General features: G+C 45.8%; 1 protein-coding gene across 1 annotated transcript in view; it reads left to right on the top strand.

Moving 5' to 3' along the window:
- The window catches only part of grin2da (glutamate receptor, ionotropic, N-methyl D-aspartate 2D, a), a 97,371-nt gene that overhangs the window by 26,368 nt on the left and 56,003 nt on the right, over positions 1–15,000 (top strand). The window contains exon 3 of the mRNA XM_063185842.1: positions 8,977–9,305. Within this exon, the coding sequence (XP_063041912.1) occupies positions 8,977–9,305 (329 nt within the window). The remainder of the gene's footprint in view (positions 1–8,976; positions 9,306–15,000) is intronic.

Below are 15,000 nucleotides of genomic sequence, written 5' to 3'. Positions count from 1 at the left end.
CGCGTGTGTGTGTGTGCGCGTGTGTGTGTGTGTGTGTGTGTGTGTGTGTGTGTGTGTGTGTGTGTGTGTGTGTGTGTATGTGTGTGTGTGTTTGTGTGTGTGCTGTGTGTGTACTCTTTATTAATTTAAAAAAACACAAAAAAACTAACCCCTCTTTGCAACTGCACTTGTTTGCAAACTGCACTTTGCACTGTATATTTCCTGTGCACTTTGTATTTGCTTGTGATGTTGGCTTGATTACGTCCTCTACTGAAAGTGGCTTTGGTTATAAAGCGTCTGCCAAATGCAATGTAATGTAATGTAATGTAATGTAATGTAATGTGTCTAACAGGCAAACACACATACAACTCATCCAGTAGGCATAGGTGCCAGAAAGGGGGATGCAGTGGTGCATTGGCACCCCCACGTTCTGGCTCCCTAAATGAGGCTGTCTCAACTTTTACTGCAGACAAATGAGTGTAGTGTAGCGGCAGTAACATTGTTAAGAAATAAAGAATCAAGAATGAGTGTCATGTGTTTATTTTTAATTCTTTGGCTGATCAATTAAATTATATAAATATGGAATGGAATAAATACGGAATAATTTTGACATTAGTTTCTAACTCCACAAAAGGCAGAAAGACTTGAAAATTAGGGTGTAACGTTACGTAGTCAAATGTTGTATCAAACAGCTTCCTTGGATCTCTGAGTGCATTCCTACTGTAGTTCTCAAGTGTTACCTCATTTTCCCTCTATCCCCAATTGCCATTTACATTATTGTTCATCAACAGGGGCTCTAAAACCGCCCATAAACCCCTAATGCCCTCCACCCCTCAAGTGTTCCTTTCCTTCCAGTGGTGTAGTCTACTTTTTATGGTGGGTATACTGTATATTTGAGCATTTTTTGAAGTGGGTATACTGTATATATTTGTGCTATTCAAATAAGCAGGGCTTTGAACCGTTATTTTTTTCCAAACGTTCCGTTCCGAACAGAAACGGAATTATAACGTTTCCGGTTCTGAGTTCCACCAATAAATTGACGTTCCCGAACCGGTTAGAACCAAAAAATATTGTTCCCGGAACGGTTAATTTCGTTCCTGTCAGCTGATTACTCCCCATAGGCCTAACTGACGTTAACCAAGAAAGACGGAAGTGCAAATGAGTCAGCCTACATTCAAAACTGTTTATTCAAGCAGATGAAAAGAATATCCTCCAGAATTTTGTCATTCAGGGACGACCTAAGCGGAGAAGCAGAGAATAAACCTCAATGATGAAAATGTGCGCTCCATGCTGACTTGGGTCACGGGGAGCACTATGATGGACATTGTGAGTTTGTGCATATTTGAAGCGGCCATGGATGCCCAATAACGCCGAACATTGTCGGTGCGCTTTACACACGCTTCCCTGCAATAATGCATACAATAATGCAATGCAAATTCTGTCCTTTTGTATGACAGTGGTTTCTCTTAATTAAGATGTGGAGTGAAGACTTTGTAATCTACAGCTCTCTCTCCATTCAGTCAGAGAATGTCTGATGTCACACAGGACGTGAACCTCAGCCGTCATGGTAACGTGCGCAGGAAAATAATGACTTTTTTGTTTTGTTTGAGGAACGGTATTAACCGGTATTAACCGGTTACCATTATTTTTAAATAAGTGTTCCCGTTCCAGAACATAAAAAATAATAACGTTTCCGGTTTCGTTTCTGTTCCCTGTAAAATACAAAAAGTTCCTGGTTTTCGTTTTCGTTCCTTGAACCGGTTCGAAGCCCTGATTTTAAGTGGGTATACTGAAATCCCTGAAATGTAGAAGTGGGTATACTCCGTATAACCGCGTTCTACGTAGACTACACCACTGTTTCCTTCCCTTGCCCAACTCTCTCCATCACACAACACCCCCCCTTTTCCTCGACTCATGCACTCATTTGTCCTTACTTCTGGTCCCAGTCACCCCCCCCCCCCCCCCCACACACACACACACACACACACTCTTAACCTTTACATGTGTCTTTTACCTTCCTCAACCCCCACCCCACTCATGTACGTATTCTTTTCTCCCTCCTCCCTCCTCTCCCCCCCCCCCCACCATACAAGAAACCCCCACCCCCAACCCTTTCATGTGTTTTTGCCTTCCCCAATCAAAAATTCTCTCCCATCTTTCCCCTCTTCCTCCTCTTCTTCCTCCTCTTCTCCATTCCTCTCCTCTCATCCTTCCACCCCTCATCTCCCCATCTCTTTACATCCGCTTTACATGTGTTTATTTATCGCCTTCCCCAACCCATACCACCACCCCCCACCACCACCCGTCCTCCACTCTTCCGCTACTCTCCCTCTTCATCCCCCCATCCTCTGCCCCCATCCTCTGCCCCCACCTCTCCTACATCCGCCTTTTCACACTCGGGGTTGGAGTGATTAAGGGAAGTAGTTAACTGGCTGGAGTGGGTTTTAATCAGTGGCTGATTGGGAAGGGGTTCTAGAGAGAGAGAGAGAGAGAGAGAGAGACGGAGAGAGAGACGGACAGACAGACAGACAGATAGACAGACAGACAGAGATTTGTGTGCTGCAGCTGGGGGAAAAACTAAAACCTCCGCTTCATCTCTGGAGATCACCAGCAACAACACTCCTCTCTCTCTGCCTCTCCTTCTCCTCTCTTCCTCCTCTTCCTCTCGTCCTTCTCTTCATTTTTGTTGCTTTTTTCCCTCACTCATCAGCAGCAATCCCCCACTTTTCCTCTCCTCTCCTCTCCTCTCCTCTTCTCTTCTCTTCTCTTCTCTTCTCTTCTCTTCTCTTCTCTTCTCTTCTCTTCCTCTCTCTCTCTCTCTCTCTCCTCTCTTCTCTTCTCTTCTCCTCTCTTGTCTTGTCTTGTCTTGTCTTCTCTCCTCTCCTCTCCTCTTCTCTTCTCTTCTCTTCTCTTCTCTTCTCTCTCTCCTCTCTCTTCTCTTCTCTTCTCTTCTCTTCTCTTCTCTTCTCTTCTCTTCTCTTCTCTTCTCTTGCTCTTCATCCCTCTCTCTTCTCTTCTCTTCTCTTCTCTTCTCTTCTCTTCACTTCTCTTCTCTTCTCTTCTCTTCTCTTCTCTTCTCTTCTCTTCTCTTGCTCCTAATCCCTATCACCCATCCCTCCTCACTAGTTAAAACAGCCCCTCATCTTCTTTTCCTCTCTTCCTCCACTTCTCTTCTCTTAGCCCACTTCTTTTTCCAGTGTTTTTAATTTTCTTCCCACCGTGTTGTTGCTTACATGACTGCATGTTTTTGCTCATTTTCGGCGTGGCCCAGACTTGTTTGGATTTGTTTGAGCTCTCCTCTCCTCTCCTCTCCTCTCCTCCCCTCTCCTCTCCTCTCCTCTCCTCCCCTCTCCTCTCATCTCCTCTCATCTCCTCTCGTCTCCTCTCGTCTCCTCTCATCTCCTCTCGTCTCCTCTCCTCTCATCTCCTCTCGTCTCCTCTCCTCTCCTCTCCTCCCCTCTCCTCTCCTCTCCTCCCCTCTCCTCTCTCCTCTCCACTACTCTCCTCTCTTCTCTCCTCTCCTCTCCTCTCCTCTCCTCTCATTTCTTCTCGTCTCCTCTCCTCTCCTCTTCTCTATTCTCCTGTCCTCCCCTCTCTCCTCTCCACTCCTCTCCTCTCCTCTCCTCTCCTCTTCTCTCATCTCCTCTCGTCTCCTCTCCTCTCCTCTCATCTCCTCTCATCTCCTCTCATCTCATCTCATCTCCTCTCCTCTCCTCTCCTCTCCTCTCCTCTCCTCTCCTCTCTCCTCTCGTCTCCTCTCATCTCCTCTCTCCTCTCGTCTCGTCTCGTCTCGTCTCCTCTCCTCTCCTCTCCTCTCCTCTCCTCTCCTCTCATCTCCTCTCTCCTCTCGTCTCCTCTCCTCTCCTCTCTCCTCTCGTCTCCTCTCCTCTCCTCTCTTCTCATCTCCTCTCCTCTCCTCCTCTTCTCTCCTCTCCTCTCCTCTCCTCTCCTCTCCTCTTCTCTCATCTTCTCTCCTCTCCTCTCCTCTCCTCTCCTCTCCTCTCCTCTCCTCTCCTCTCCTCTTCTCTCATCTTCTCTCCTCTCCTCTCCTCTCCTGTCCTCTCCTCTCCTCTCCGCTCCTCTTCTCTTCTCTCCTCTCCTCTCCTCTCCTCTTCTCTCATCTCCTCTCCTCTTCTCTCCTCTCCTCTCCTGCCTCTCTCTCACCCCACTGATCGCTCATTAGCACCCTGGGTTTACAGTATTTCCAACGTCTACTGCCACCCTACCACTCCTCTCTCCTCCTCCTTCTCTCACTTGCTTTTTTCTCTATTCCATTCTTTCTCTCACTTGCTCTCTCTTTATGCCACCGCTATCTCTTTACTCTCTGTTTTCACTCTTTCTCTCTACCTCTCTCTCCGTCTTTTCCCTTTGCTGTTGCCCCCTCTCTCTTTCTCTCTACCTCTCTCTCCGTCTTTTCCCTTTGCTGTTGCCCCCTCTCTCTTTCTCTCTTCCTCTGAGTATGCTGTCCCTCTCTGGCTCTGTTGCACTCGGTTTCACTATGTTCCCCACCGCATGTTTTTTGCTGCAGTCTTTTTTATTCTTCCGCTCCACTCCTTCTGTCTCTTTTTATGTCTCACTCTTCCTCCTCTCTCCCATGTTCTTCCTTTCATCACCTCCCTTGTTTATTTTCTATCTTCTTGATGTGTCTCTAGTAGCCTGTTATCTGTCTCTCTCTGATAGCTCCTCTCCTTCCCTTTACGGATTCCTCTCTTCCAATCTCATGCACTGAAGCCTTTCTCTCCATCTCTCTGTTTGTTTATGACTTATCCTCCTTTTCCATCTGGTGTTAGGAGTTGACTTTTCTCTATTTTCTGCATCCGTTCTTCTATCTGTTCCTTTTTCCTCTTTCCTTTTGTGCTGTTTCTCTATCCGTCTCTCTCCATAGGCCTACGTCTGTGTTTCCTGTCCTTAGGAGTTCAGCTCTCTCTAGTTTTCTGCACCTTTCCATCTCTTCCCAATTCCTCTTCCTTTTCTTTGTGTTGCTCTATATCCGTCTCTCTCTCTCTCTCTCTCTCGGTCTTTGTGTACTGTAGCCTGGCCTTGCATTTGCCTTGTGTACTCCTTGACTTTCCCAGCCAGCCTGCCTCTTCTTCAGTTTGCCAAAATCTCCCGTTCCGTACTTTCCTCTTCTCTACGTCTGTCCAAGCCTCACCCACTGCCTGTAATGTCAGGGTTTGCCCTACAGTAGACCTCACATTTACCGTAAGACTGTCACTTTCACAACAAACACTGTAACACCTTGACAAGGTCCCCTGTAAAGATCAGGGGTGTGTTTCTCGAAAGCGTAGTTGTTAGCTGTTAGCAACTTGGGTAGTTGCCAATGGCAAATTGCATTGCAAACAACAAAGTAGCTAACATAGTTAGCAACTTTGGTTTCGAGAGCTGCAACCCAAGAGTTGGTGTTGTGAATGTTATTTCTGAAGTTGTTTTTACATAACAAATGTGTAATCTATTTACACTACTTGGATGGATTTTATATCATCCTATTTTATGTGAGACTGTAGAACAAAGCCTTTCCAAAGATGCCACATGTGTCTGATGCATGTTAACCCCCCTCTCACCTTGACTTATTAGTGCTTTGCGGGAAACACTGAATGGCATTCTATTCTATTCTATTTTATTTTGTTCTATTCTATTCTACTTTGTATTCTATTCTATTCTATTCTATTCTACTTTGTATTGCATTGTATTGTATTGTATTGTATTGTATTGTATTGTATTGTATTCTATTCTATTCCAGTGGTTCTTAACCTGGGGTGCGGGCACCCCCTGGGGGTGCGCCAGAGATTTCAGGGGGTGCGCGGAATTTTGTTTGTGTTGAGGTTGTGACCAAAATTATGATCCCAAACATTAAAATTAGGCCAAATTAAGACCAAATTTAAACATGTTTTCGTCCCCATGTGAAGTCATTAAAGTATTGATTAATGTCTAAAGTAAGAATCATTGCAACTAATCACTAAAAAAAAATGTTTGGGGTGCGTATACACGTGTAGACATTTGGGAAGGGGGTGCATGGCTTGTCTTGGGAACAGGTAAGGGGTGCATTAAGAAATAAAGGTTAAGAACCACTGTTCTATTCTATTCTATTCTATTCTATTCTATTCTATTCTATTATATTATATTATATTATATTGTATTATATTCACATGCACAACAGAACGTTAGATTAACGTTCCCGTAGCTCGACCACTTCCGGTGGGTTGTGTTGCTGTGGAGGCCAATCATTCCGGTTGCAGTTAGCAAGAGAGTTTCAAATTGTGCATGTTGCTCATATTAATGTTTGGGAGACTTGTAAACTGCGGGGGAAATATGACTCTCAAGTGCAGGCATTACCAGTGCGGGACGAAGGAGGAAGCTATTGCACACTGATGTCGTCCTTGAGGTGCTAGTGCGAGAGTCATGAACCAGACTTCTCAGCTGTGACTTTAGAACTTGTGTGTAGCCCATGCTGTCGTGCACATAGCCTGTTCTATTCAGCAGTGTCTCTTCCTGCTCCAGCTGTACCCTTGCTTTCTTTTACTCTCTCCATTCTCATCCATCCCCTCTCGTTCCATCAGCCCTCTTCATCTACCTATCTGTCCCACGATCAGCAAGCATTTCTCCCTAACGGTAGGGACACATACACGCGAATTTGCGAACTTTGTCATTCATTCCTATGAGAGAGGCGAAGGCAAGCGATGGCGAGGCGAAGGCAAGCGACAGCAAGCGAACAGGAGCGAAGCGAAGCGAAATTATTAAAGAAAGTTTAATGTTATGCAAATGAGGAGCGAATTCGCCTGCCACGGCCCAATCAAATCAACAGCATAACTGTTCCATTCCATTTGATTCGCCACGATGACCTGATGACGGTTGGATTTCGCCTCTCTTCGCTTCGCCTCGCTTCGCGTCCTATGTGTCCCTACCGTTACACTCCATCCATCCTTCACCTCCTTCTTCCATCACGGATGGAAGACTTCCGTGACCCTTTTGCCCTTCTGTGAAGCTGCCACAGATGTTTGTCATAATGGTCCATGTGCATGTCGCAGAATTCTGTGAGATCATGTTGTAGTAGATAAAAGCTGGTATCAGTCTGATTTCTACCTCACTTCATAGCTGCGTGCATTTCTCCCTTTGATCAATGTTTCTGCGAAATGATGCTACGAGATGTTGTTTGGACTGTTTATCACTGTAACACTTTTAACAAGAAAACTTGGATCAGCAGCAAATCATCCCATTGGAAAATGAGAAACTAATCATGCTGTTAGCCTGCAACATAGCTCAAAGGGTTGCCATCTGTATCATTACCTTTACTCTTTCCTTCTCGCACACCTATTGCTCTTCTCACTTCCTTCAATCTTTGTCTTCATCTATCTGGCTTTGCCATCTCCGCAAAGACATCTTCCTTACATTTCCATCTGTGCTCCTTGTCCATTTCTCTCAATCATCTGCTCTCCTCCTCCCACCCATCCTCTCTTCTCCCTTCTCTCCTCCTTTCCCTTCGTCTTTTGACTTCATCTCAACAAGTACTTTTCCCTTTCTTCTCTTTCTGTGCTTCCGCCTCCTTCCCCCCTCCACACCACTCCTCTCTGCCCTCTTCCCTTCTTTCCTACCCATGGTTTCCTCTGTCTCTCCCCACGTTCCTACCGATTCGCATAACCGGCGTGAGGTCACGGCATAGATTTCTTGCACCACGCCTGAAAGTGGGGGACAAGACAGACTTGGCCTGACCGCACTTCTATGAAAACTTGGGTCAAAATATGTTATTTAAACAGAAATCCTACTTGCAGACCTTAACAAAAATTGTATTAGATCAATTGGACTACTCTGCACATTACCATTTAGCAGGGTGATAAATTTGAGTTAGCACAATGACTGAGGCTAACTCAGTGACTGCACCAATACTATACTGTAGTTAGCACTACTTGCAAACAGGAGATATAGCGTTTGTAGCGTTTGTACCTATATGCCAGGGGATCCCAAACTTTTTTCTCTGGGGGCCACATTATCGTTCCTGACTGTCGGGGCCGGGATCAATCATGTGGGCTGTATACTAGGCCACTGCCTGTTATAGCCATAATTTCTAGTACAAAATAGTTAATCATTACAAGTGATTTGCAAAAGAAGTGAGTACTTCACATGTATTTCATTTTGAAATACCACAGGTATTCCTTTTAATTTCTATTAACCATGTAAAATAGCAAGGAAAGGTTAGAAAAATATGGTGATTGACAGTTTATGAGTGATACAGTAGAAAAGGTAGGCCTGTTGATATTACTGTGAGATGAGAAACTTCTGGTGATTCACACTAGGTTAGTGAAAATTCAACTGTAGGAAGGCCTGTTGATAAATAAAATAAAATATTTAAAAAATATATTTTATCTTTTTTTCTGTGAGAATTGCGTCTGTGGGACAGTTCAAATGGTGAGGTGCAGAGAGGTGGAGGGCCGGTCAGTTTGGAGACCCCTGCTATATGCTATTCAAAGTCACCGTCAGGAATGTATTGCCAACTCATATCGAATTTGACTCATCTGCTGTGTTTTTTATGTGTCTGTCTACCAGTAGGATTTGTATACGAATAATGTTTATTTCCTCGAGTCTACATGTGAGTCGATGGGGAAGGTCTTTCGTTTTCCCCCAAAAGGGGTGATCCATTTTTAAAGAGTGCTCGGAGGCCGGTTATGCGAATCTATGTGTATCTGACTTCATCTCTGCATTTATTTCTCCCCTACATTATCCTGATCTTTCCGCCTAACCTTTCCCCCCTATCTTCCCTTTCCTCACTTCATCTTCATCTGTGTGACATCATAGTTGCACGTGCAGTATTTCTGTGTTACTTTGTCCTCCTCCTGCTCTGCCTACCTACCTAACCCTCCATCTTCTCCCTCCCAACCTCTCTCTCTAATTGAGTCTATGCAAGCACGTTATCCGTTCCTTATCCTCTCCTCGCTCTCTCCCTCTCTCCTTACCTGCCCTTCCCTCTCCCTCTCCCCCTCTTCCCCACACCTCTCTCCACTGCAGGTGCGTCTGCTGTACTGCTCCCAGGAGGAGGCCGAGCAGATCTTCCGGGCGGCCTGGGTGGCCGGCCAGGCCACGCAGTCTCACCTGTGGTTTGCCGTGGGCCCAGCGCTCTCCGGCCTGGGCATGGAGGGCCTCCCCAAGGCCCTGCTCACCGTGCGGCCCCAGGGCTGGAGGGACGAGCCGCGCAGACGCATCTCCAAAGGAGTGTCGGTGCTCACGCACGGCGCCATGGCACTGCGGCGCGAGTACGGCAGCCAGCGGTGGACAAGCTTCGCGGGAAACTGCAACACGGACGGCAACCAGACACAGCGGGTGCCGGACAGAATCAAGTGGGTTGAGTTATTAGTCCTTATGTGCAGAGCTTACTTGCGCACAAAAAGTACATGTTTTTCTCTCTCTCTCTCTCTCTCTCTTTCTCTCTCTCACTTTCACAAAAAGTCTCACTCACACGCACAAAAAGTACATGTGTACATAACTTTTCACACAAATGTTCGGAAGGTTAAGACTGATTTGGTGCGAACAGAGTGCATTTGCACTGAATTTCTCGTTAAATGGGATGTGCAATAAGAATGTGCATGAAAACCTATTTATGTGTGGATTGATAAGTTACATCTGAATTTTTGTTACATCTGAATTTTTTGGTGCATCTTGCTGATGTTTCCATTAGGGTTTATCAGCAAATAAAAACAGCAAATCAGTAGGGAATCCATGAAAGTCTCAGTACATGAGCTACTCGGGTTTAGAAAGTAAAAATCTCTCAGATCAGACATTTCAACCTTAGACATTTACAGTATGTTACTGTAAACCAGACAGTGCTTTATTACTGATTTAGTACTTAAGACATTGTCTGCATTGTTACTATACCCTGAGCAGAAGAGCAAAAGAAGCAGAAGAGATTTGTTATGATCTCTGCAACATCGTACAGTGATGGTGGTGATGGAGCGATGGTGGCGCAGGTGGTACGAAACTGGAAGCTTGCAGGGTTGGAGCTCTGCCGAACCCCACTGAAGTGTCCTTGAGCAAGATGCTTAACCCCAAATGGCTCCTGGTGGCTGGTTGGCACCTTGTATGATCTCCTGCCACTGTAGTGTGAATGGGTGAATGTGATGCGTAACATTGTGGAGTGCTTTGAGGGCCCGAAGGAATAGGAAAAAAATGCTATACAGGAATTACCATTCCATTTACAGTCACCGAAGAGAGGTGTCAGTCGTGGGTTCAGAAAGTAAAAAAACCCTCTCACAAATGTGACACAACCTCCTCTGAATCAGCTGATTATACTGTGTTCTCAACACAGGATTAGCTAGTGTACTCTGAGGATCTGCCCTCTACTCTGTACTAGAGAGAAAATGTGGCGTGGTTTTTTACTTTCAGAACACGGCTGGCTGGGATTGACAGCTCTGGAATTTGTCGGCGAGTTTTTCCTGGATCATCAAAAAGAGTGTGTCATAGCCTGAGGGTCATTGGGTATTTCAAGGAATTGGCACGTCCTTGCACAGGAGACCTTGACTCTCAATATAGTGAGTGTGTGTGTGTGTGTTTGTGTGGTGTGTGCGAGTGTATGTGTACGTTCCTCCATGTGGATGTGTGCGTTTCTGCTCGAGTTTTATTACATGTTTTGTTATGTGTAAGTGCCGGTGTGTCTGTGTGTGCATCGAATCACCTGTTTGCAGAACGACCAGCTCATCTTTTGAGCAACACTGAGAAAAGGTCCTCCTCACATTCTGTGCAGACCGTCTATAAAGTCAATAAAGCTTACACTGCACAGTACATACAGATTGTAACAGAAAAGATAAGAGCTGATGATTCAGTGGCTTTAATAACAGCCCTGTGTAAGACACATGCCGTCATGCACTTTCCAAGGTGTAGACGTCAGTCAGTAAAAAGCCTACGGTGCAGCAAGAAAAAGAGGGATGGAGATAGAGAGAGAGAAAGAGAGAGAGGGAGATAGAGAGAGGGTGCAAGATGGTAAATGAGAGACAGACATAGGGTCAAAAACAGATGGAGAGTGGAGCTGAGAAAGAGGAGAGAGGAGAAAGGGAGAGAGAGAGAGAGAGAGAGAGAGAGAGAGAGAGAGAGAGAGAGAGAGAGACAGAGAGAGAGAGAGAGAGAGAGTTCCCATCATCCACCTCTGCAACACTATTCAGAGACCCCCCCCCTTCTCTTCTTTTTCAGCCCTGCTGCAGTTGTCAGGGTCAGCTCTTTTTCTCCCATTCATTCACTCCATTGACTTCACTCTAAGTGTCTGGCACAAGTGTATTCCAGAGCTATTTTTTCTCCTGCCTGCTCTCCCCGTTGTGGATGGTGGGCAGTGGGCAGAGTTGCACAGCGTGGCACAGAGGGAGCTGTTTGCTGAACACGAGCTCGCTGGGCTGCAGGAGCAAAACAACAGAACAGAGCAGAGCAGGTGTCTGTCTCTCCACAACCGCACACAGTAATTGCGTGACGCAAAATGAGATACCTTTGTTTTTTGTTGGTTGAAATGTAATAACTCATTATATAACATACATATATCCAAGTTGCTAACTGGTGTTGGGGCAATGCACCACTGACCATTGTGAGAAGTCTGCACCATCACAATGGCGCACGGCAGGTTTACTGCAGTCTGTGGAAGGTTTGAGAAGTGAGTAACGCAACAGCTTTCTGCCACAATGCTGTACTGCAGTTGGTACACCCCCATCATTGTCATCACGACCATTAGGGTTGTTGATCGGATCAAACCTACAAGCATGGAGCCTAAGGGTAACCATGCGACAGCTATTGAATAGAGCAGCCCATATCAAAAAAATAATGGTAAATCACTTATAGAGTAGAGTAGAGTAGAGTAGAGTAGAGTACTTGTATTGATCCCGAAGGAAATTAAGGTGTCTGTCAGCTTACATAAATACACAAATCCAAACATACACAAAGAACTTATACACATAAATGCACATTACAGTAAAAGTATATCGCCTCACACACTCTCTCTCTCTCCCTCCCTCCCTCCTTCCCTCTCCCCCTCTTTCACACACACACACACACACACACACACACATCCTCTCTCTCTCTCTCACCACCCCCCAACACACACACATTGTCACACACATTGTCACACACACACACACACACACACACACACACACACACACACACACACACACACACACACACACACACACACACACACACACACACAAGGTCCTTGTAGGGCATCATGTTGCATACATATACACAAAAGGTCAAGATAAATATGAATTATACGAATTCATGCCTTGTATGATTTACTCCTGAGTGGTTTTCTGATACAGAATTACGTTTGTATTATATGTATGTATTATGTACATGAAGCATACAAAGAAAGTAATTGTATCTGTAAATGCCATCTACAATTTGTACTTTATTCATACTAGTTTCACCAACAACCAAAGGGGCCACTTTCAGAAGTAAATTTAACCAAAAAAATGTATATCGTTTAGAATTAATACAAAACCTGTAACACTTTTGTATGGCTTTACAATATCCTTTCCATACGGGAGAATAGAGCAGAACAGAGCAGTCTGCTGCTGCATCACCACTACTGTACCACCATCCACCTTAGCCAACTGCGGTCCTCGGAAACTGACTCAGGGGCTGAAAAATGAGCAGTAAGCAACACTTGGAGTGGCTGTCTAAAGCTGTTCTCCTCAACCTCACCACCAGCACAGCAGCCAGCTGAAGCCACCGCAAGCCGCATGCAGTGAAGAGAGAACAACACTTTCACCATCCATCGCCACGACCCAACTGCGGTCAATGGAAACTAGGAGCTGAAAAATGGAGAGATTAATAATTAATTAATCAGAGCTCATCAGGGAACAACAGTTGCTGTACAATCCTGTCCTCCAAAACGTCACCATCAGCACAACAAGACTGCAGGCCATTGAAACCCACAAACTACAAGTGTAACAGATGCCAAACAGCAGAGTTTGGCGTAGAATGTTAGTAAACCTCCTTTCAATGCCTCATACAGAATTGGGGGTGCTGGGGGCGCTGTGGCGCAGCGTGCTAAGCCCCCCACATTTGGGCTTGCATGCCCACGGGGACCCCGGTTTGAGTCCGGCCGGGGTCATTTCCCGATCCCACCTCGTCTCTCTGTCCCATTCGCTTCCTGTCACCATCTTCGACTGTCCTGTCAAATAAAGGCATAAAAAAAAAGAAAACCTCCTTCCAATGCCTCATACAGAATTGGTAGTGCTGGGGGCGCTGTGGCGCAGTGCGCTAAGCCCCCCACATTTGGGCTTGCATGTCCACGGGGACCCCGGTTTGAGTCCGGCCGGGGTCATTTCCCGATCCCACCTCGTCTCTCTGTCCCACTCGTTTCCTGTCTCTGACTGTCCTATCAAATAAAGCCATAAAAGCCCCTAAAAATACTAGCCCCGCGAGCCATCCTACGTACTTCCGCCAAAGGATTGGCTCCACTACGGTAGTCTGGCCTTGATCTTCTGTGGAGGATCCAGATCGGTGGAATTTTGTTCGCCACCCCCCCACAGATCTAATCAGAAAACAGCCAATAAGCAAATAAGCGCCCCACGTGGGGGAGAAAGGGGGAGGATGCTCGTGATGATGACGAAAACGTCTGCGCCAATGGCTCTGGTCTGCGCTATGTTGTTGTTGAGTAACTGTCTGCGAGTGGGTGAGAGCTGTCCATCATTTCAAACCATAACTGAGTGCAAACTTCCCGCTTCCCGCAATCGCGTCAGATCACACAACTTCCAGACCATAAATACGAAATGAAATGGTAGTATTATAGGATGATCAGGACCAGGCTATAAAAATACATTTAAGGGGGGTGCTGTGGCGCAGCGTGCTAGGCCCCCCACACTTGGGCTTGCATGCCCACGGGGACCCCGGTTTGAGTCCGGCCGGGGTCATTTCCCAACCCTACCCCATCTCTCTCCACACTCACTTCCTGTCGCACCTTCACTGTCCTATCCGAAATAAAGGCCTAAAAAGCCCATAAAAATATCTTTTAAAAAGCAACAACAACAAAAAAAACATTTTAAAAAAAGCATTGGTAGCGCTGAGCTATCGGTCTGGACCTTTAGCTCAGTTGTATCAGAGAGAGTAGAGAGAGAGAGGTTCCATTGGCCCATTGTTTCTGGGTTCTATTATTGGGGGGGGAAATCCCCCTTTAGGCAGACCTTGGCTGAGGACTGTTCTATTCAATCCTAGGAATATTATGACACGCCCCTTTAGGCAGACCGGAACCTGGTCACGTTAGGTGCCCATAGAAACCTATTATGTTGGCATATCTCTGTACTTAAAGAATCTCTGGTTGTATCGTACTGTGCTTCCCATGGCGAACTGGAGCGTTGACTGGTAGGATATAGGTTCGAGCCGAAAGGGGCGAATTGCACAGTATCACTTCAGTTACACAAGTGAAGAGAGAACAACACCATCATCATCCACTGCGACTGACTGTGGTCAATAAAAACAAGGAGATGAACGATTGAGTGTAACATGAGTGGCCAGCCAAAGCAGTGCACCTCAGCATCACAATCGTTACTACACGTTGCGGTTGGTTGAAAAACCTAACCTGACTCATGCCATCTGGCTGCGTTTCGCCACCCAACCGGTTTCCTCACTCAACCATGTGACCGTCTCATGGAAGTCTGAATTATTTCGGAATGAATAAGCCAATCAGAATCACGGGGTGGGATTTTCCATAGATGGGCAGTGTTATGGCTCTTCTTCCACCTATTGTTCCCAGTTGTGTCATGTTCATATGAGTTCATGTGAGTGGCTGAAGTTGCACATCAGTAAAGATGATGGACAAATTGTTTATCCAATCACATGCAAGGATTTTTTCTTAGGAGCATCATTCAAACATATGGTGGATATTCAGATGGTATTGTGAAGAGGAAGACAAAAGACAGGTTCGTTGAAACCAACAAGTTGCAATCGAAGAAAAAACACCAACACCATCACCCCAACTCACTGTGGTCAATAGAAAGTACTTAGTAACTGTAAAGGGAATAGTGAATTAGACAGTAAGTCAGCAGTCACCCAAAT

This window comes from Engraulis encrasicolus, chromosome 20 (assembly GCF_034702125.1).
Source record: "Engraulis encrasicolus isolate BLACKSEA-1 chromosome 20, IST_EnEncr_1.0, whole genome shotgun sequence".
Taxonomy (NCBI): Eukaryota; Metazoa; Chordata; class Actinopteri; order Clupeiformes; family Engraulidae; genus Engraulis; species Engraulis encrasicolus.
This window is presented reverse-complemented; position numbering and strand designations above follow the sequence as displayed.